The sequence below is a fragment of the Ambystoma mexicanum genome, chromosome 12 (genome assembly GCF_040938575.1).
Source record: "Ambystoma mexicanum isolate Mex_15411 chromosome 12, UKY_AmexF1_1, whole genome shotgun sequence".
NCBI lineage: Eukaryota > Metazoa > Chordata > Amphibia > Caudata > Ambystomatidae > Ambystoma > Ambystoma mexicanum.
This window is the reverse complement of record NC_090936.1, coordinates 527,871,124-527,895,071: the sequence shown is the minus strand read 5'-3', so window position 1 is coordinate 527,895,071 and position 23,948 is coordinate 527,871,124. Positions and strand designations below refer to the sequence as shown.

General features: G+C 41.6%; 1 protein-coding gene across 1 annotated transcript in view; it reads right to left on the bottom strand.

Annotated features, from left to right (window-relative positions):
* Positions 1-1,008: 1,008 nt before the first annotated feature.
* The window catches only part of LOC138514511 (olfactory receptor 13G1-like), a 70,526-nt gene continuing 47,586 nt past the window's right edge, over positions 1,009-23,948 (bottom strand). Inside the window, exon 3 of the mRNA XM_069629984.1 lies at positions 1,009-1,982. Within this exon, the coding sequence (XP_069486085.1) occupies positions 1,009-1,982 (974 nt within the window). The remainder of the gene's footprint in view (positions 1,983-23,948) is intronic.

The window sequence follows — 23,948 nt, the reverse complement described above, 5'->3', positions numbered from 1 at the left end:
CATAGACTAGATGGTTGTGGTGTTCTGTCTAGGATCTTCAAAATGGTGCATACAATATAGAGTGTGGGCATGACATACGAAAGTCTGCTTGCTCTCTTTCTTGCAATAAATATGAATAGGGTTTCAAAATGGCGCCCGCTTAACACAAGATGCCAAAATGTGGTGTATAAGGTATAGAAAATTAATTCAATATGCACATTTAAGATAAAGAATACATAACTCGTGTATTTCTCAAATTTCATTTTCAGATAAGCATGATAACTGGATAACAAGATGTTTAACTAAGTACAGAAATGTATTTCAATCAGATTGCAACCATACATTTCCTTTTACTGTTCTTTCGGCCTACAACTGCATTTCTTGCGTATGTCATTCTTAATTTGTGGTAAAAGATTTAAATTGACAGGTGATATGAACAATGTGTATTATGCCATTCTCAAGATGAAAAGCAAGCCCTGAGGAAGCTCACTAGAGTTCACTGGAAATTAAGTATAACCTAAGTGAAACATGTTTTGGGCATATGGTATCTCAGAGGAAAGTGGTGATACAATTCTATGTAATGAAGTTTGGAATTTGTGATATGAGCAGGTGGCTGAATTAATATTCACATGGCAGTGATACACATGTCACAATAAACAAATATCGGTGGCAATCATGGAGGTTTCTATTGCATTAAACAATTAAACGTTTAAAGTTAATGTTTAGCAGTGATGCATCAAACTTAATACAGTGTATTTGATCGTTCAACAGAAGGTGAAAGAAAAGTGATTATATATACAAACATTAATCACACACAGCCTATCTCATAAGGCGCGCAAGTTAGATGGTGAACTGAGTATTTGCATTACTTTTTTGGGTCTTGGCAGGTTCACACTTCACCACCCCAGTGCAGTCTATCATTGATCAGGTCATCACAAATTAAAAAATAATATTCATGGCAGAATTAGCACAAGAAGGATACAAATAGGAAACTGTGGGTTTTGTAAACATTCCTGCATCCATATCATGTCACTTTCTTGAAGCACATATTTTTCTGGAGAATGTTCTGATGAGGGCTTCTAGTAACTCCTGGTTCCTCAGGCTGTAGATGAATGGGTTCAGCACTGGAGCCACTACAGCATATATTACAGACACCACCTTGTCCTTATCCCCTGCAATATTAAGAACTGGCCGCACATATGTGTAGATAATGCCTCCATAGAACATGATAACGACCAGGAGGTGAGAGGTACAAGTGGAGAAGGCTTTCCTTTTGTTGCCAACTGAGCTAATTTTTAAAACAGAGGACAGTATGTTCATGTAAGACAGCAAAGTAAGACAAAAACAGAACATTCCAAGAAACACATCTGCAACAAGTATCACAATATCATTTATATGGGTGTCAGTTGAAGAGACTTTGAGGACTGGGGGGATTTCACAGAAAAAGTGGTCCAGTACAATCCTGCCATAGAAAGACAACCTTGTGATCAGTCCAGTGTGGATACTGGAATTCAGCAACCCACACAACCAAATTATAGCCATTATGAAGACACAGAACCTCATTTTCATCATGCTTCCATATCGAAGAGGGATGCAGATTGCCACATACCTGTCAAGGGCCATTAGTGTCAAAAGGAGCACTTCTACGCTCAAAACCGATGACAGCAGGAAAAGTTGTGTGATACAGCCTGCATAGGATATGGACTTTGTCTCTGAGATTAGGTTGTCAAGCATCTTGGGGATGGTGGAGGAAGTGCAAGATATGTCCAGGATGGCGAGGTTGGCCAAAAAGAAGTACATGGGTGTATGCAGGCGTGCATCTGCACCTATTGTAATGATGATCGAAAGGTTGCCAAACAGGGCCATCAAGTAGACCAGAAAAAACAAAGTGAAAAACGTGGACGGTAGCTGTGGGTGACTTGAGAAGCCCAACATGAAGAACTCAGAGGCAGGGGTCTGATTCATCGCTTCACTTGACATTTGAGGCGTCATATGTAGAAGATCTGAAAGAAATGGCACAGGTGTTGATGTAGGTCATTGCTGTATGGGGAAAGCTAGGCACTATCTCATGACAAAATATTGTCACACTTTGCCAAGTAATTTCCTGCTTGGCACTGAACAAGATGTGATTGATCTTTCTCTGGATCACTCACACCTTTTCTGTTATTCAAGGAAAATATGAATTTGCAAAACTATTGACTGCATTTAATTTAAATGCGACATCGAAGTTGCTGAGATCTAAGAGTGATCGAAATTCGCATTTCAAAATTCTAGTTGGGAATTAAGGCATCTGAAGATAATTACACCCAACTGGGCATTCTGCTGTACTCTAGATAACATGTGAGCGTAGCTTGTTAGAGATTTAATTTTCTACATCAGGACTAGGACATATGACTTCAAAATAACTATTTAAAAATTATATTGCATAATAGATAAACTGAATAATGCATGGATGACTCCTGCACCTGGTTAAGGCTGTGTGGTTCCAAGAAGTACAACTATATGGTACAGGGACTCAGATGAGGAAGAGGGAATATTACAGTGAGGACATTTTCAGCCTGACTGCATGCAGGTGGACCTTATAACAGCATAAGCATTTGAAATACATAATGCAAAGAGTACAATGGTCCAGAGATTGATCCATTTCAAGACACAAAGGGCCTCATTACAACCCTGGCGTTGGACCATGGTGCTATTACGGATTTACCGCCCCATTCCAAGGTTGGCGGGGCGGTAAATCCCCATTCACCAAGGCTCCTTCCCCATTTCCATTTTTGGCCCATAGGGCTCAATGGGAATGGGGAAGGCGCTAATCTACGGTGCCGTAATTAGCACCAAGGTCCCTTAGCGGGTTGGACTTTAACGCCTGCAAAAAGCAGGCGTTAAAGTGTGAATCGGGCGTTAAGGGTTTAACAGCCCTGCAGCCTTTTACGGCGCTGTTAACCCCTTAACGCCAGAGTTGTAATGAGGCCCAAATACACATTTACTAAGACATGAAATGTTGCAATGGCATAGGCTCATACAAATAGAGACAAACATCACAGAGAGCACATCGATATGTCAATTTGCAAAAAGGAGTGCTGTAAAGTGTGTGCAGATAATGAATTTGAAAATAAGATCTGCTAATTTTGTAAGAGATGTTCTGCTTACATTTTCTGTGGTACCTCAAACACTCTCACAAATGACCGCCCACTGAAAATGTAAGCAGCCTATTTGCCAGACTTCACAAGGGATCTAGTAAGAAGGCATCACACATTCCAGAGTTCACACATCCTTCTGTTAAAACTCTGAACTAACTGTGGACCTCTATGATAAAGTGTTGGGTACATGTTTAGACGAGCACTTCTCCTAATCACCCATTGATAGTGAGCCACAGACCACCCATCAAATACTGCTTCCTCACCCAAGAAAGCAAACAACAAAACCCCAGCAACTAACCAACCTCATGATCCCCAGTTACAGCAGCCCAGTTATAATGGGATTGTTCTCGACTGCTGACCCCTATCTTTTGATCCTACAAACCTTTTTTTGTGATTTACTATCAATGGATTATAAGGATAAGTGCTCCTCTAAACATGTGTCCATTTAGTCCTAAACAAATCACATGACAGACATTGAAAAATTCTGCTGGATTGAGATATATCCTCCTTCCCTACTTGATTTGGCCTCCAAACGGTAGCACACATTTCAATCAACCAGTATCTCATAATTACAGTAATTAAAAAATCTGGTAATGTTTGTAAAGGTAAAAGAAGATGCCATTGGTCGTTTAACGATTCTAAACATGAACATTGTCATCCCTGGATTGATTACCTCTAACTGGCCCATGCACATGAAGATATGTGTGCCTTTGGTTACCAAACCCATGAGGCTGAACTTTCAATAATAAGAAACGTACAATAAAAAAGATTACCGACTCTCCAATGTCCGCTGTGTTAAGATGTTGATGTTATGTGCTTCTTCTCTTTAGTTAACCATCCCTTCATTTATGATCAAAAATGAGGCTTTGTATAACTGGTCACATAATTATTAGCATTATGCTCCAACTATATGCTATGTTAGGTCTTTTTGGACATTTCACAAAAGGTACTGAAGAAGAGGTCCCAACCCCGCTCCTAGGTAACACCCTTTCCTATGTACAGTGTTCAAACTGCAACACCACTAATGCCGCAGTTATGAGGCCCCTACAACTGTTCATACGCCTAAGCAATTTTTGGTACATCAGGATTAGTTTGCACTCAATACTCTAGGACCACACCCTTTAATCTGAATTATGAGGATATCATTATCAACTCTGAGCTATGGTGAATAGCAAATGATATTAAACAAATGCTTTGTGTAAACAGTGATGTGTTCTTGATTATTGCATAAAGAGAATGCTCTTCTTAAGGTTGCTCCTTTTATGAACAATTTAAATCACAATATATGAGTCCATGTGTCCACCACCAAAACAGACAGGAAACATAACATATATGAAGAAACAATATATCAATCTAAATACAATCCTACATGCAAACTTACATATATACAGGAACGTACAAGTTAAATACCTCAATTAAATGATCACACTCCATCTTGTTTCTGTCTGTCTTATTAAATGTAGACATTCATCAGGGAGACAACTCTAATTAATGACCCACTTTTAGGTATACAGTTTATCAATAGTGAACTCGAATAATCAGCATAGCATATCTCATGAACAGATTCCTTAGTCACAATCTTACAACATTTGTTGTACAGGAGTATTTCCAAATGAGATACAAATCAACCAAGAAATCATGTACCTCTTTGTATCAGATGGATAGATCAAAATTCATTTTGGAGACGTTCTTGACCATTTCATGAATATAATGGAAAATTAAAAGGTAATCTTCAAGTTTGTGTGGTGGACCACTGCAACATAAAAAACATAAATGGATATCAGGGTGGTAATAGTGCAAATGCAATGGAAATAATTGCAATTATTTTAGCATACAGGGATGATTATCTTAATAATTGTATGTTGGGGGGCAGGAAATGTATTCACAACTTCCTCAGGGTCACTTAATAAAGTAATACTGTAATACCTATAATATAAAACAACTCTAATGATTAAGTTGGCAGTATATATAAAGTGTTGAAAAAAAAAGTTGACAATAGTGTCATTGAAAAATAAAAAATGATTTACCTGCTCTAGGGAATCCAGGATATGCAGGATAGATGTATCCTTAGATAATGAACTGGTTTGGGATTTTTCAGCACATGATTATTACAGATGAAAATGCCATAAAATACTCTATAGCATCTCAGAAATCCAACCAAAACATTAGACCCAGGATTTGTGCATTGCAAATGGCGCTTACCAGTTGCAAGGTATTCCGCGTGTACCAGATGAAAAAATGGCTTCCAGAAATTAGGATGCAATGTCAGGCATGTGGTTTGTAGCCCATTAAATAGTGCGTAATGATGTACATCGTGATATCATCGCGCATGAATGCCGTACCTGATGATGTCATTGCACAACCTAGATTTCATGCCAAACGTGCCAAAATAAATGCACATATATGATATTAACACTCTGTTTCAGTTTAGATGGCAAATATCTGAATTCTTAACAAAGAAGAAAAGGGGAAAACACTGTCCATTTAAATGTATAATTTTGCTACCCACATATCGTGGGAATTATTTAATTTATTATTTTCCTGGATACATGACTTGAATTATTCTGATACATCACCAACTAAAGTATACAAATCTGATATGTGTATTGTGTAACATTCTGCCATTCAACATATTCATTGATAATAAAGATGGCTCTGTGTTAAAAAAATGAATTTCTGTTCTAGTTTTGCAAGTTTGACATCTATGTCTGATTGAAGTATGCCTCTAACTTTCATGATAAAGGTCCTATAAAACTCATCATATTTTTGTGTAACTTTAATAAAGTGTTTCGCCATTGGATCTGTGACAATTGTGTTCTTCAGACAACCTCTATGTTCTATCATATGTAGTTTGACTTGTAGGTGCACCAAAATGAAGCAGGCTACAATGCTATTGTATCATATAAAAACATATGGTGCGTCACAATTCGAAAACTCTTTTGAGTCCAAGGGTATTTCAGACTTATATTGATACAGAGTGTTTCTTGGTCAATCCACACATTGTACATTTGCTGCAGGGATAATTTTCTTGTATTGGTGCAAATCCCCACAATTCAGTGATTCATTTGGGCGTCATTTTGTCTCTGATATATTCTTTTTTGTAAAAGAAAATATGGGAAATTGTGATCCAGTAGTGGTCTTATTGTAAAAAGAAAATCCAGATTCTTTTAATAATGCCTTTGATTTTGAAGGATCGGTTAATGTCATTTTTGGTTGAGGATTTAATAGTGCTTACCTATCATATTATAGAGCTCTTGTTGCAGATTATTTTACTATCTTTTTGGGGTAACCACTTGAAACAAGTCTATTGATCAGGATATCTGTCTCATGTCAGAAAAAGGATATGTCAGTTTTATTCCATTTTTATTTAAGAAACGGATCAAAAGGCACATTTTCTTTGATGTGACGAGCAGGGGTCCACTACAGAAACATAAAGATTGCCGCTTGAATATCCATTCTCTTTATGTAATAATCAAAAATATCTCCAAAATTCGTTTTTATCTTTCCATCTGATACAAAAATGTGCACAATTTCTTGGTTGATTTGTGCAGCACATTTTGTATGATGGTGGCTACAAAACCTGCATCACTTTTAGCGCATATATATTTCAATTCAAACAATCAATGCGCCCCCTGCACGCTATACCTAACCAGAAGCATGCTTCTGGTTAGGGATAGCATGTAGGGGACACATTTATTGTTTGAATTGAAATGTATATGCTCTAAAAGTGACGCATGCCCTATCTTGTTTTTGTGTGATACTATTTGAATACCTAATAGTAGGGTCTATCCCCTGTGAAGGTGTAGACAAGCAACAAATGTCTTCACTGTTGTAGTTTGTGGCTATGAAACATGTACATTAAATATTTAATGTCAATTATTGGAGTTCCCAATTATTAAACAATACTATACACTAAAAGCTGAGCCATTAGTTGGAGTTTTCGCCCTCATGAATGTCTATATTTACTTAGACAGAATTGGAGTGTAATAATACATATGATATGTCATGTATAAAAATATGTCAGGTATTTAACCTGTACATTCCTGTATATATGTAAGGTTATATGGAGGATTGTGTTTAGACTGATATAATGTGTCTACACATATGTTATGTTGCCTGTCTTGTATATGTTGATGATAGGTACATGTACTCATATAACTTTGATTTACATTATAAATTGTTTAAATTAAGAACTGTTTTTCAAAATAAAATAATGAATTCATAAAATTACCAACACCCACCAAAGTTTACTTTAAAAAAAAAGATATGAGTTGTTGTTGACCCTACCTTGGAGTTGATAATTACATCACCATGCGCTCATCACTATATTCGGGAGGGTTCTCAATGACTTTTCTGTGTGACAGAAAACAATGTGACATGTTGAGCAGTTCCAAGCAGTGCAGTTTGTATCTATCGCTACACTGTGTAAGCTGTGTAAGCTAAGCAACCATAACTCACGTTACCACTGTGCACTGCAAGAACTAACACCCATGACATGTATGCTAATACGAACAGCAGTCGCGGGCTATGCATCTGGTTGCGGACATCAGGTGGCATCCAACCTGCTCAGGAAGGCAGGTACTCTCTTACATAGTGGTACCAATCACCAAACACAGGGAACATATACAAACTGCACCATGTACAAGAATTGCAAGGGAAAATAGAGTAGGCCTGCAAATTGGGTACTTTTCAAGCAAACAGGACAAAGGCCTAGGGAATACACCATAACGGAATGCACCAACAAGAGAAGTGACATCTGCCTTCAACAATCTTACTGCACTGCTACTGTACATGGGAACAAAAAATGAATGGACTGGAAAGTACTAAGACCAGAACATCACTACAATGTAGTAAGAACACTAAAGTTTGTCTAATAATTGCACAGGTGCTGCAGTATACAATAGTAGAGATAACGTTTCTTTTGTTATGCAGCAAAGGCAAGCACCTTAGAGTGGCTGGAAGAAAATGTCCCTCATGACGCAATGACTTACGATACTAACCCCATTGGTACTCACAGTAGTTTTAAGCGTAAATTATGCAATATATATTACTACATGTACACCAAACACATTTTCTTTTGTGTAAGACAACATATTGGGAAGGAAAGCAAGGCAGCACAAGCGGTAACCCTTCCACAACAGCATACAGCCATAGGAAAGGAAAGAAATTCTGTGAATAGCAAAATGGACAGCCTGGATGCCAAAGTGGAAAAATTGGTGAACAATTGTGCGGTCTTAAAGGTTGCGTACAAGGGTATATTATGGACAAAATAAAACAGCACAGGCAGACCTGCACGTGTACCCCTTCCCCATGTCAGAGCCCGCCATCCTCTCAAAATCTGTGTGATGGGAAACGTTAAGGTGATACCTCAATCTCTTCCTCCCCTCACAACCAACTTGTGCAAATCCCCATTTCCCCACAACAAGTATCCACTTCTGCTACCCCTTCCCTTTCCTAATGGTGTGTATGAATGTGTACAAGTAAATGTTAATAATTAAAATGATGCTGAGTGTATATGTGGTATTTTATTTTGTTAATGCCGTTCTGGATCAGAGGCACACAGTCCTCGTTGGAATGACAGCAATTAAGGGAAAGGTAGTTGTCCTAGGGACACAGCAGCTGCCCAGCCTATCCAATAAACAATAACATACAAATACAAATCCACAATGACAATGGAGGCATTCGCACGATGCCAGCATGCTCCCCATGTCCGCATGTCCACAAGTTGTCCACCACCTACAATTACGTGTGGGAGCGGACGTTTGACCGTTGTGCAAGTACACACATGTGTATTTGTTCCTCTGTGTCCTGGTAACACCGCCAGTGTGCAGCATATGCAAATAAACGTTAATTAGGTCAAGGTGCCCACCCACGTCCTACAGGCAGCTATACAGATAAACATCCCTCCTGCTATACCATATAAACAGCCAGCGTCTCCCAAAATGGTCAGCGCTATTAGAAGTGGCAATGGTGTGCACAGGACACCTATGCACAGGGACACAATGGATTCCGCCCAAAAAGTGTCCTGCGGACAGGTGTGCCAGAGGAGAACAGTGGTGACGTCACCATGCGACTGCACCCACGCGCCCTTATTTCGGGGACACGATCCAGACCCTTGCAAAGTGGCTAAGTACAGCGTTGAGCAATGTACTGAGTGTTTTTTAGATAGTATATGCTTACAACCACACCACAATGTGCCTTTGTACATTATGTATGTTTTTGAACAATGTAGGCCTGTATTCCGGGTGCAAGTTCTCCACAGCAGCCCTACAAAAGGCCACACCCCAGGGCTGCTCTGCAATCTGTTTGCAGCTTTTCAGAACAGAGTAGCAGGCCACATAGCGTTGCTGTGTAAGTGATGTTGTACCAAATCTAATGTGCTACATTGCGTTTGCAACTAATAGCAACCATGTCAGTCTGACTCAGTGCGCACAATAATGGAGAAAATTATGAACAGCCCTTCCTGTGACCCATACCCACAGGTGCAATAGTCCCCACTGTCCCAATCTCATGGGTAGCAAGCTGAAAATGGGATTATGTGCACATGCGTTTCCCCAAGGACGGCGAGGGCCGTGCCCCAATAAAGCAGAAACATTCCACCAATGACATTGAAGAGCTCTCCATGTAACAGTATTAGCTCTGTACAACAGTCCTCCGCGTACATACCACACCCAGAAATGTTATTGCGCAATCCCTCTGCCACCACAGTCCCATTTCCATGACCACCATCCTGAAAATTCCCGGATGTGCCTTACGTGCTGAGTGCAGGCGTGGGGGGAATAAATTGCAACCAGGGAAGGGGGAGTTTGTTGTAAGGGGTGGCTCTGAAAAGAGCCTATTTTTTGTAGATGCTTCTAGAGAAACACCTTTTTTTGTTTTTTATTTGATTTTTTGTTTTCTTGTGCTCACATTGTTACAGTAAACTCTTCACCGCATCCTGTAGACGGGCAAACAAGACGGCATTACCAATGGGTGACAACAAAATGCCATTTGCGTGGAAAAACTCTGCATTTCCACAACTAATGAGGTCATTGTTGCAGAAGAACATCCCACCAGCAGACAAAAAAGTATACATGCTTCTGTTGATGAGACACCTTCCTGCCTCTGGCTCGGAACAACATCCATGAGCATTGTCCCATACTATTCATGGTGTTATGGATGAGAAAAGCACCTTGGCAGTGGGAAAAGCCACTTCAATAAATTTAGCAACCTCTTCAGTCTACGGAACAAACCTAAACAAGCCACGTAACCCATATGCATGCCGCCGTAGTGGATGATGATGACATCGACATTAACAAAAGTGGCCAGGTATTTGCAAAGTGCATGCATATCGACAAAACTGCACTCATAAACAGCTTTCCACAATGTGTCCACTCCTTCCAAACCGAAATTTCCATAAAAGTGTCTTTCCAGGGCAAACTTGTGCAGATCTATCACAAAGGCATCACCCAAGGTCAACAAAATGCATTTCGCCTTGTCAGTCAGCCTCACTACGCAGAGTAATGTACAACAGTATGATCGCCCCTTCCTGTGAACCACACCCACAGTACCTGATTGGATAATCCCCACAGTCCCATGTCCATTGTGCAGCATGGTGGGAAGCGCAGATTGTGGCACATGCACTTCCCAAATTACCGCGAGGGCTGCACCCCAGTAAAGCAGGAGCAGTCCTTCTTTCCTTTCCACTATCTTTTGTCCACCACTACCTCATTGAGTATGGGTAAATAGGCACACACAATTCCACCATCCAAGACATTAGCATCTAACATGTCAGTTCTGCACAACATTTCATAGGTACCGTTACAAATTCAGCCTGCAAGTATCCTGTCGCTCGAAAGCACGTCCAGTAGAAAATTCAGTAAAAGATTGCAAGATTTGTGCATCCATATTCATCCACACGAGCACCCATCACCACAAAATGGGGGTATGAAAACTTTGCAATATATTTACAACTGTCACAGCCAAGAAGTCTGCATCCAACACTGTCAATTCTGTACAGCACTTCATATTTACAGTTCAACACTCTGAGTACACGGCGCATGTGCTTCCAAAGCACCTTCCGTACAAAGGTGTGAGAAAAAAACATGATTTCAGCATCCAAAATTGTCCAGAGCGGCACCCATCACACCTTTGACCATGCACACAAGAGTCTACTGCTTGCCAACACCCATCACAACATAATGGAGCCATGCATGAGAACATGTGGCCATAAAGCACAATCTACAAACATAACATAGCCAGCAGCACATCTATCCAACCCCAGCACCATAACACAGCGATGCATGGAAACATGTAACAGTTAGCAGATTCCACAAACATTCCACTGCCTCCACCACCCCTACCCACTTCCATTCACAAAGTATTATGTCACTGGCAACCAAACCGCACAATATTCACAACATTGGGCCTACTCCCAGGAAGCTACACAAACTAGAATGTCCAAGCACATAGAAGATTCACTGCAGCCCTACCCTCTTCTATGCTGACAGTGTTCCAACACTGCTTCCAGTGGGCACACTGCAAGACTTTTCACTGCACAATCTGCAGCCATACCCCGAAAACCATAGGATGTTCTAAAAATGACTGCACCCATGGAACCAACAATGTATGCATGTCAGCCCACTTCTGGTGCTCTATGAAGAGTGAAATGTGCTCCACAACCATTCTGTGAAGATGACCACCCTCTGAGAGATGCAGCCAAAACTGCATTGCTACAGTTGGTGCGGTGAAGGCCTTGGCTTTCAGGTGCATGGCCTACGGTTTATGGCCTTTGGCATTGCACCCAATAGTCCACCACATCGTAATCCAGCCATGTATGGCAACATGTCAACAAGTACCGCAATCCACACACATACCACAGCCACCGGCACTCCTACCCAAACTCTGCACCGTTATGCAGCTATGCATAGAAGATTCACCTTCTACCAGAATACTATTGGGTGCATGGCCTACGGCCTTTGGCCATTCACCCAATACTCTAGGTCTTGCCCACACCCACTGCAACGTAATGTAGCCATGCATGACATTATGTGCTCACGTACCACACTGCACACACGCACCACAGCCATTGCCACTACTACCCAACTTCCACACCGTAATACACCTATGCATGGAAACCTAACACAGCCTCTGGCACCCATACCCACGTTCATTCACATAGTGTGTCTCCCAGCACTCTATTCAGTACACAAAAGCAATACATCATACTGCACTACAGTAGTCACCACTCCACGCAATGGACACTACGCAATCCTATGCGATATGCAGTTTAGCCTGTATCCACTTCTATGCACACACTATTGAAGAATTGCATCCACTTCACACACTGCAGTATCCATGTACATAGAAGGTGCACTTCAACCCTACCCTCTATGATATTGTGAGTATTACAATACTGCACTCAGTGGACTCACTGCACAACTGTTCACTCCAGTAGCTGCAGCCATGCAGCCATGGAGTAAACACTGTAGGATGTGCTAAGAAGCACTGCAGCCATACCCCGAAACCATAGGATGTTCTAAAAATGACTGCACCCATGGAACCAACAATGTATGCATGTCAGCCCACTTCTGGTGCTCTATGAAGAGTGAAATGTGCTCCACAACCATTCTGTGAAGATGACCACCCTCTGAGAGATGCAGCCAAAACTGCATTGCTACAGTTGGTGCGGTGAAGGCCTTGGCTTTCAGGTGCATGGCCTACGGTTTATGGCCTTTGGCATTGCACCCAATAGTCCACCACATCGTAATCCAGCCATGTATGGCAACATGTCAACAAGTACCGCAATCCACACACATACCACAGCCACCGGCACTCCTACCCAAACTCTGCACCGTTATGCAGCTATGCATAGAAGATTCACCTTCTACCAGAATACTATTGGGTGCATGGCCTACGGCCTTTGGCCATTCACCCAATACTCTAGGTCTTGCCCACACCCACTGCAACGTAATGTAGCCATGCATGACATTATGTGCTCACGTACCACACTGCACACACGCACCACAGCCATTGCCACTACTACCCAACTTCCACACCGTAATACACCTATGCATGGAAACCTAACACAGCCTCTGGCACCCATACCCACGTTCATTCACATAGTGTGTCTCCCAGCACTCTATTCAGTACACAAAAGCAATACATCATACTGCACTACAGTAGTCACCACTCCACGCAATGGACACTACGCAATCCTATGCGATATGCAGTTTAGCCTGTATCCACTTCTATGCACACACTATTGAAGAATTGCATCCACTTCACACACTGCAGTATCCATGTACATAGAAGGTGCACTTCAACCCTACCCTCTATGATATTGTGAGTATTACAATACTGCACTCAGTGGACTCACTGCACAACTGTTCACTCCAGTAGCTGCAGCCATGCAGCCATGGAGTAAACACTGTAGGATGTGCTAAGAAGCACTGCACCCATGGAATCATCCATCTATGCAATGCTGACGAACCACAAACAGAAGGGAACAATGTGAAACCTAATTACAACCACGTCACATAGTTGTCGCTGCAAGGCCTCCATCCATGCAACACACCGGAGTACACCCTATCTTGCAATGTGAATCTCATGTGCAATGCACTCCCCTTCTGCAGTTGAGCTCCCACCAGTCACCACAGAAAGAGGTCCCTGCACCAGCTATCGTGCCGTAACAAAGCCTGCCTGCATGCAGCACACATTGTAGGCGGCTGTGCAGAGACCCGCAAATTCCCTTCTTCACACCACCACATGGTGTAATATATGTTTTACAATGCACGTCTGCTATTCAGGTACCACCAGTCAGCACAGTAAGAGGTTGCGGCACGAACTCTTGTGCTGTAACAAAGGCTGCCGGCATTCACCACACATGGTAGTCACCTGTGCAGGAACCAGCGAATTAGCACAGTACACACGGATACTGCAGGCACACCACCGTCTTTGTCAATCTAATAATCACATATCTCTGATGAACCACTTCTCTCTCCCCCACCCTTTCCATCCCTTCTTCCCAACACCACATGCCGTACATTATGTTTGTCAGTCCCTTTCGACGCTGCACTGTCCTCCGATACACCATGGTGGTGTGTCCCAAAAACTTTGATGCACAGCACACTTTCCTCCAGCCAACCACCAGCCGAATCTAAAGTTTGCCGACAGCACGGCGTACTGCAAGCCAATAGGACTTCTGTCCGCGGAGCGAACAGGGAAATGGGTCCGCGGAGCAGAGCCAGATATCACTAATTTTTTAAGATGTACATTTCAGTTTTTTTCAATAAAAGTACTGGTCGGATTTGCACAAAATGCTTTGTGACTCAAGCCCCCGCTCCTGCCGCAAATTTGGTGGAAATCCATCCAGCCGTTCAGCCTGTAGCCGTGCGCAGTTTTCGCCCATTCAGTCTATGGAGAAAAAAAAATTATTGGGACCCCTCCTATACATTCCCCCCCCCGCATGAAACCTCACCAAACTTGCTGAAAAAATTAAGAGCAGGCCATATACTTTCTTTGCAAAATTTGGTGAGGATTCCTCCAGGGGGAGCGAAGTTATGAGCCACCGAAAAAAGTGGTCTTCCTCTGGGTTTAGCAACTTAACCATAACTACACGGCCGCTACCACGTTGGTAAGTTTGGTGAGGTTTCGTCAAGGGAGGGCAAAGAGATGGAGGGGTCCCAATTCTTTTTTCCATAGATGCAATGGAAAAAAACTTTGCCCACGCCTACAGCCCAAACCGCTGGATGAATTTTCACCAAATATGCGGCTAGAGTGGCGGCTCAGTCCCGAAAGCATGCTTTTGTACATTTTGTGTTAATACGTTCAGTAGTTTTCTTTAAAACAGGCAAAACGTAGGTGACAAAAACATGTGTGATATCTGGGTCTGCTTTGCAGACCCATTTCCCTGTTTGCTCTGATAGGTTTGGGGGTCTGCGTGATGTCTGCTGATTGGCTGGACGGAAGAGTGATGTGCGTCACATTTTCCCGAAACACCTGCCATGTTGACTCTGCGGATATCCACGGATAGCGCAGTGGCGAACAGGGCTGGAAAACATGTTTGGAGGCATCTGGTGTTGGGAAGAGGGGCTGGAAAGGGTGGGGGAGTGAACAATGGTTCATATGATGTAATTTGTTTAGGTGAAAGAAGACTGTGTAGTGGCCGCGGCAGTCCACGGAAACTGCAGCTGTTCACAGGTAGGTCCTCAGGTGAGCAGCTTATCTGGTGACTGCAGGCAGGCTTCATTAGGGTAGGGGAGTGGAATGTAGATGATATGTTGATGTTTGTAAAGGCTGTATGCTGTGGTGGTTGTGGCAAGCCCCTAGACTCTTGGGTGCATGGCCAAAGGCCATGCACCCACAAGTCTGCCCACTGGTTGCAAGTACTGTAATAGTATGTGCACAGAAGTGGACAGGGTGTAAGGCAACTGGCTTATGTGTGTGGGTTGTGGCCACTGGGCAGATTCTTGGGTGTATGAGAGTCTGTGCACTGGGTGCAAGTACTGTAATAGTATGTGAACTGAAGTGGACAAGGCCTCAGGTGGCTGCCTTATGTGTGTGGGTTGTGGCCACTGGGCAGATTCTTGGGTGCATGGCTGTATTATGCTGTGGTGGCTGTGGCCAGTCACTAGATACTTGGGTGCATGGCTGCAGGGCATGCACCCAAGAGTCTGCCTACTGGTTGCAAGTACTGCAATAGTATGTGTAGAGAAGTGGACAGGGAATGTGGCAGCTGCCTTATTGGACTTCCCCGGAGATTCTTGGGTGTATGAGTCTACCCACTGGGTGCAAGAATTGTAAAAGTATGTGTACAGAATTGTACAGGCTTTTGGTCGCCTGCCTTATGTGTGTGAGTTGTGGCCACTGGCCAGATTCTTGGGTTTAAGCCTGTATTATGCTGTGGTGGTTGTGGGCTGCCCCTAGAATTTTGGGTGCATTTGAGTCTGCTCATTGGGTGCAAGCACTGTAATAGTATGTGTACAAAAGTGGACAGGGCCTCAGGCGAATGTATTTTGTGGGTGGGTTGTGGGCAGTGGCCAGATTCTTGGGTTCATGGGTGCATTATGCTGCAATGGTTGTGGCCTCTCCCTAGAGTTTTGGATGCATGACAGTCTGTCCACTGGTTGCAAGAAGAGTAATTGGGCCTCATTCCGAGGCTGGAGGTAAGGGTTAACGGTCACCGTTAATGGCAACGGTGACCGTTAACACTTACCTCCGTATTCCGAGTTCCCTTTGCGGGTCCCTCTTTACCTCCTGCTTTTAGCAGGAGTAAATAACGGGACCCGCAAAGTGACCTTGGAGTAAATTACAGCACCGTAATTTACGGTGCCGTAATTTACTCCTTCCCCATTCCCATTGAGCCCTATGGGGGCAGGAATGGGGATGGGGAACCGGTATGGTGAATGGGGACTTACCGGTCCCTCCAACCTTGGAATGGACCGGTAATTACTCCATTCACCATGCCGGATATCCATGGAGTAAATAGCTCCATGGTTGCTTACCATGGTGCTCTTTACTCCATGGATAGCTCCAGCCTCGGAATGAGGCCCATTGTATGTGTAGAGAGGTGGATAGGGACTCTGGTGTCTGGATTATGTGGGGGCTGGACAGATTCTTGGATGCACGGCCATATGGTGATTATGGCCGGGCCATAGACTCTTGGAGTGGCTGGAGGCCATAGGCCGTAGGTTATACACCCAAGAGAATGGGGCTGGCCACAACCACTGCAGCATAATACGGATGTGCACCCAAGAATGTGCACACTGGCACAAGCATTGCACAAACATGTGTATAGAAATGCAATTTGCCCATTACAAAGAAGCATGACACCAGGGACTCGGGTGTCTGGATTATGTGTGTGGGTTGGGGGTTCTGGACCGATTCTTGGGTGCATGGCCAGATTATGCTGAGGTGGTTATGGGCAGGCCCTAGACTCTTGGGTGCATGTCCGAAGGCCATAGGCCGCAGACCATACACCCAAAATTCTAGGGGCTGGGCCCAACCACCAGAGCCTAATATGGCCATGTACCCAAGAATGTGCACACTGGCACAAGCATTGCAAAAGCATCTGTATAGAAATGCAATTTGCCCATTACAAAGAAGAATAACACCAATAAGCGTGCACTCATTGTACATTTTGTTGAGGCACTGTATACCTTTTTGGAACACAGTGAGAGAATACCATTGAACTGGCAATAGCGTATTTGTATATTGCGGCACTGCGGGCACATATTTTCTTTGTCGCATTTACAAATGCTGGAGAAATCTTTGTTTTGTTGTCTGTGATAAGAAAAAATAACATGTTAGGCAAGGTACTTCATAATGTTGTATTGTACACAATTTCAGACATGTATGTACTTTGTTGACCCTCATAATTAGTACATTAAAAGTACTATGCTTCAAACAAGTGTACTGTGCAATGTGCTCAGTTCCTTTGTTTGTTTGCATAAACATTGGGTCTGTGGGAAAAATTATCCATGCAGAATTTTTTTTTTAAACCTTCTACATTCATTTGATGTTATGTGTCACACTCAGTTTCATTGAAGTATGCAGTATTTACAGGAATGTTTAAGGTGCACATCTCTGTGGCTTGCTGTTACAAGCACTGTTGCAGTAGGAGGAATTGAAATGGTGTATGTGTTTTGCTTTTTGGAAGTGGTGGAGCTATGGTTGCAGTTAGATACCAGTTGGCATATTCTAACTGTTTATCTGTTTTCTCTTTTTAACAGTATGCCTTTATGCTGTTTGATTGCTGTTGGTGTTTTCTAAGTACTGTACGATTGAGACGTATTATTTCAATAATGTGGGGGCAGTTAGATACCTTTTGGTGTATTCTAACTGTTGGTAGTTTGACAGTTGTTGAGGGTATGTTTTGTAGCAGTTTGATTGCTGAAGGTCGATTTTAGCAGTTTGACCGCTGGAAGTAACATTGAAGTACTGTGGGTGTACTAAGATATCAGTTGGCATATTCTGGTTGTTGATACTTATTAAGTCTTGAAGGGCTTTCTGAAAATAACATTTATTTATGATGGTGGATTTTAAATTGTGTAATAATGGGAAGTAATATTGCAGTATTATGGTTGCAGTTAGATACCAGTTGGCATATTCTGTTTACAGTTGCATGGTTTTGCAGGGTATGTTTTCAAGCACCATCATTCTTGTTGGCGGATTTCCATTTTCCACTTTTGCCAAGTGCCATTGCAGATAGATACAGTTGCGTATTTATTGCATTGGTATGGGCATAGTTAGAGAGCTGTTGTCTTATTCTTACAGGTCAGTGAAGACAGTATATAGACCCTCATATTCAGTACTTTTCTTTTAAGTACTATGGGTGAAAAATATTAGTGTGTGTTTTCCACAGTTGTTGCTTCTGTGACTATAATCATTGAGTCATTGGGGAAACAACTTTATAGCAGCACAACTGATGTACTCACCGGCCAATTGGTGTATGCTAAGTTGTTCCAGTTTCACAGGACAGAAAGTTATTTTTCATTTGCAGTTACATACCTGTTGGTGACTATTGGGTAGGGAGTACATTTTGGTTTGAGGAATATTGAGTAGGCATTTGCAAGATTTGCTGGTAATCTCTGCTTCATAGTAATGGAAGTATCATTGCATTAAAACCACCCACATTTATTTTTAATGTATGCAGTATAGTGACCTGCAGTGGTTGTGGCACACGTGTGGTATATTATATCTACTGTTGTGAAGGTTTTCTTGCCAAGTGATACTTGCCTGTGTGTGAAGCTAGTGAGCTTGCCGTTTTTTTTGGTACCATCTGCATTGTAAAACATTAGTATTATGTATTGGCTATGTGAGAGTATCTGTAAGGTGGAACGATTGTCTGAATTGCAAGCAATACATAATATGCCATGATTAGCATTTTGCACCAGCTGCTGAAATAGAATGGATTCACAGTTAGGTATAAATACATACACAAAGCTCTCATTAGGGATGTGTTCTTGTGCCACATGGATGCAGAGAGTGCATGTATGTTTGCACATGTATAAAATCTGCAAGATTTCATTCATAGGTATGTTTCTGCTTTCAAGCACTTGCAGTAAGTACATTAGAAATTCTTGTGGATCTTCTTGTGTGTTTATAGTGAATCTCACCATTCCGGCACAGTAGTCCAATTCCTCCCTTATTCCTGAGACACTGTGTTGTCAGGATTGTTTGTTGCATCACTATGAAGGGGTAGCATTTGCAAACACAACTGGTCTGTGCCGTTCAAGTAAATGTTTTGAACAATTGGTGAGAATTGGAATAGAACATTGATTGCTACATTTGCATAGTAATTTACACCAGTTAAGTTGGAAACTTTGAATGGAAAAGCCAGCTCTGTGTCTGAGTCATTTGATGGAACTGGACTTGCTTTTTTTGAAGAGGTACTTCTCTTTGTTTTTGCAGTTGGATATGCATTTGCCTTTTCACTGCATCCTTCTGTGGTTGTGCTGAGTGATGAAGTAGCATCTGCTTTCCATTTATTTAGTGGTACTGTTGGGAGATCATGTATAAGTTGTGTTTGCACTAGTTGTATTTTACCAAATTTACCTTTTCGAGGAACAGGGTACATTTTGAGATGGGGTACAGTGCACTTAGTCTGTTGTACTGTACGATGCAAGGAATGCCAGCCCTAATTTTGTTTGTATCAAAATTGACTAGAAATAGTATTTCAAGTGTACCTAGGCATGACAGTGATACGTAACTCATGCCTTCTTTAAAGACTGTGCTGCCAATGTCAATCAATGCCTGATCTAGGGTTAGACCTTGCGATTTATAAATAGTGACTGCATATGCAGGAGAAAAAGAAAACTGTTTGCGTACATACAGGTCTTTGAAAAGAAGGAATCAGGCTGTTGAGCGTCTTATTCTTTTAACTTCTGAAGGTTTGTCAAAGTAGATGTAGACAAACTGAATGTTGTTGTCACATGGGTATGTCTGGAAGCCAACAACTGTACCAAGTGCTCCATTAACTAAATCTTGCTCAACATCAAGGTTACGCTTTAGCATTACTCTACAGTTTAAACATAATGTTAACATTTTCTCCAAACCAGCTGGGTTTGCATTAAGGACATACATTTTACATTTTTGTGTGCTAATTTAATTGTTCCATGACATCAGTAGCAGATGTGTTATGCCCGTATAGCTCATGGATGAGTCTTCTATTTAAGATGGACTGTGCTTCCTTAGAAAGCACACCAATCCAAATGCTTTTCAAAATGTTGGCATAGATGAGGTCTGCAGACTGACGCATGTTTTGAGTTTGTTCTCTGTATTGGAAATGTTGCCAGAGATTTACATTTCCTATGCCACCAAGTGTGTTACAGCACAGTTTGTGTCCTAAGTTTTAAAAAATAGATTCACCTTTCACTGGTGTTAATTGAAGAAGATCTCCAAAAACAATAACGTGTTTTCCTCTAGAGTTCTTTGTAGTTCGTTTTAAGGACCTCTTGCAATCTGAGGTGAATCAAAGCCAACATTAGGTTGGCGACCATTCTCAGCTCATCTATTAGGAGCATTTTCATTTGTTTCAGAATTCTGCATAGCTCCATAGCAGCTTCTGTTGAAAGTTTGTAGGAGTAGCAATCGGTGGAAAGTAACACCACCTATGCTGTCTGCAGAAAAACCTGTGGGGGCAGTTACAACAGCTGAAAGCCTGTTGTTTGTCAATTTTTGGAGGAATTTCCTGCAGATTTTTATTATGAATGTTTTGCCTGAACCAGCTTCACCACTTACATACTGGAGTACAGGTTTATAGTTTTGACAGGTACAAGTTTTAGTTTCGTGGTGCACCCCATGTTCAATTTCTTTAGTTACTTCCAGGAAAATGCTACGCTGTTCATTCAGTTGTGATTTCAGTAGAGCAAAGTTTTCTTCAGATTGCTGATACTGACACATGGTGTTTTCTACTTCAGTCATGGCTAATTCTGCCTCATTTACTATGAGTGGCTCTCCAAGTGGTTCTTGGCTTCCAGTAAGAGAAGATTAACTGCTCTCAGGAGTGTCTACATTTAGTTGTGCTTGAACATCTTCCTCTTGTTGGCGTTCATTGTCCAACATGTTTTGTACTGTTTGAAATTTATATCTGTTATAGTACTTTCACTCACATTGAAAGCGTCTTCATAGGAGGTATGGGTGTCCAATAAATCTTCTTTTCTCCATGATTTAAAAAGTTGCAGTAGGCACATGTAGTAAAGTTCTCTATGTTGAGGAGTTGTAAATGATAGCTTCATATGATTAATCAGGCTGCGTTTGGTAAGTTTAACCAGACTGCCCTCACAACTATGTATTTACCTTTTTTCTCATCCGGTTTAATATTATTTTTGTATGAGAAGTTTTGGGCTATGTGGTATAGACACATGGGTTCCAAAGCAGTACTCCTTTTTGGGTAGTATGTGTCCAATACATTGTTTTTCAAATTTTCCTGGCTGTTGGGATTGTTTTTGGCTATTGTTTCATTGAGAACTCCTTTTCTGGATGCAGCAGGACCAAGGCTTAGCCAGACTATGTTTTCAGATTTCCCATATAGGGCTGTGCCGGTTAAACGGTTTGCGGCTTCGTAGCAACCACATTCTCTTTGGGAGAGCATTTTTATGCCAAAGCTGTATAATTTTTGTGACAGTGTTTTGTCAGATGATATGTCATCCCAGAGGTCTATCAGCTCTGTTTTCTCAGCTTTGGTTAAATAGGCTGTGACATATCGTGCAGCAGCAGTGAAATTGTCTGCAATGTACTGCCCATCTATGTTTCCATTCCACAGGAGGGCAATGATTGCATTGTAATAATTGATGCACTTTGATGCTTCACTTCTTTTAATACAGTATGTGCTCTTAGGCAATTTGCCTTTCACACTGTGTCTAACAGAAGACATGAAGCTGTTTACTTGTCCTTTTGCTGAAACTGGTATAGGGAAACCAAAGCAGCATTTGGTGTAGTATTTGCCTTTGTTTTTATATCTGCGTCAACAATACTTGCCACATTTATGTCTTTGAAACCGCAAAATGTGTGCATGTAGCTCACTATGTGCGCTTTCTGAAGGCATTTCGCAAGTGACATATTTGTGAATGAACTGCAAAACAGTGGCATCAATATCCTGACCAAATTTAGGAGCATCTTAATCCACAAAAGCATGTGGACGTTTGGTGCTACTCTGGATTGATATTCTTGTCCCCAAAAGAAGTGTTGCAGTTCTCTGAGCGGAGGAATTGTTTTATTACAGATGAAGTGCAGTATGGCAATAAAGCTGTGATGGAAGCACCTTGACACATTTACAGGGACAAGAAAGTAGAGTTCTCCTGGTATTTTCATGTCTATTCCTGCTTTGTTTTCATTTGCTTTGTGTAAGAAAACATGCAAGTCTACCCATGCATACTCTGCACAACTTAAAGTGACAAACCATCTGGGTGGGCCAAGGTTGTGCAGCATACACCGTACATCTGAATGATGTTGGAGCAGTATTCTTTCGTACTATGCATGTTTGGCAAGAGATTTGTAATACTTGACTGTAAAACTTATTTTTTCTCCTGCACCTTTTGAAGTCGCTGCATAGCAAACATGTTTAAAACATTGGAACCTGTTTTCAATGTGTGTGCACCTCTGTAACATAGAGTTGCTAGTTCACTTTCAAACAGGAGGTGGAATATGTATTCAACGTTTTGTCTGAATCTGGGGTCTTCAGAATACATTTGTAAAGAGTGGTATTCTGATGCTGTTATTTGTGTGCATCTTTCATCATACCTTCCACCTTTCCCAGTAGGAAAGACTAGAGAAAAGGCTCATGCTTCTACACTTTTTTCCCATATGATGATTTGAGATCCTTTGGCTTGCCACATTTGATATGTTTCTAGCGCATTGTCTATGCTGTCTTTGGAGTGCAATGGGTGAATTGTATACTGGTCTAACATATTAGATGCTGTAGTAGGATCTAGAAGTTCAAATTGGCCAGTTGATGAGGAATCCTGAATTATTTCGGTGGTTTCTCTCAGGTTTTCTTCAATGTTTATTTCTTTGTAGTATTCATTGTCCTCTTTAAGATATTGCAGGGCTTCTCTAACTTTGTTTAAGTCTACTAGTTGCTGCCAATTTATTTTGTCTTTTGTAGGTACACCATTCTCTAGGATAATCAAAGATTGATCTATTGGTTGTTGCACTCCCAGAGTGTTTACATTTAATTTAAGATCTAATGGCAAATAAACTACTTTGCCACAAAATGCCTTTCAGTAATTCAGAAGGAGGCAACTTGGCTGTTTTCGATTGAAGGCGTATTATCATTTGAAATGGCTGTACTGTTTGGATTACAATGCTCTCATACACATTAAGCTGTTGGAGTGGTTTTGGAAGTGGGAATATTTCCAAGTTATTAGTGATAGCCCATGAAGACATTTGGTTATTATCAAGCTTTGTAGTGCAGTATGTGCAAAGTATTGAGGGGTTAGTAATTTCGTATTTGTTTTCTGCTATAAGGTAGAGAGCTCATTGGAACCGTTGGGATTCCTCATTGTCTTCTATTTTGTATGTTATATCTACAGTTTTGGTGCTCTTTGTATAAAAAATTCTGTGACAACCTTAGACATACTTGGTTTGGTACTTCAGCAGATGTGCTTTTAAACTTTGCTATTTTCTTTTGTATGTCTGTAATAGAAGGTCGGCATCTGCAAGGTTGTCGCTACTCTTCTCTAAAGTTACTGAATTTTGTAAGTGCGCTTCACTTCCAAAATATTTGCTCTGGATGTGGTCTATTTCTTCCAGGGGTTCTTTGGCTGTGCCATGTAGGAGAATGTGATTTAAATGACCAGTGCTAAAGCAGGAGTTTTTGAATAGTGCAGTCTCTGAACGAGATTTTGT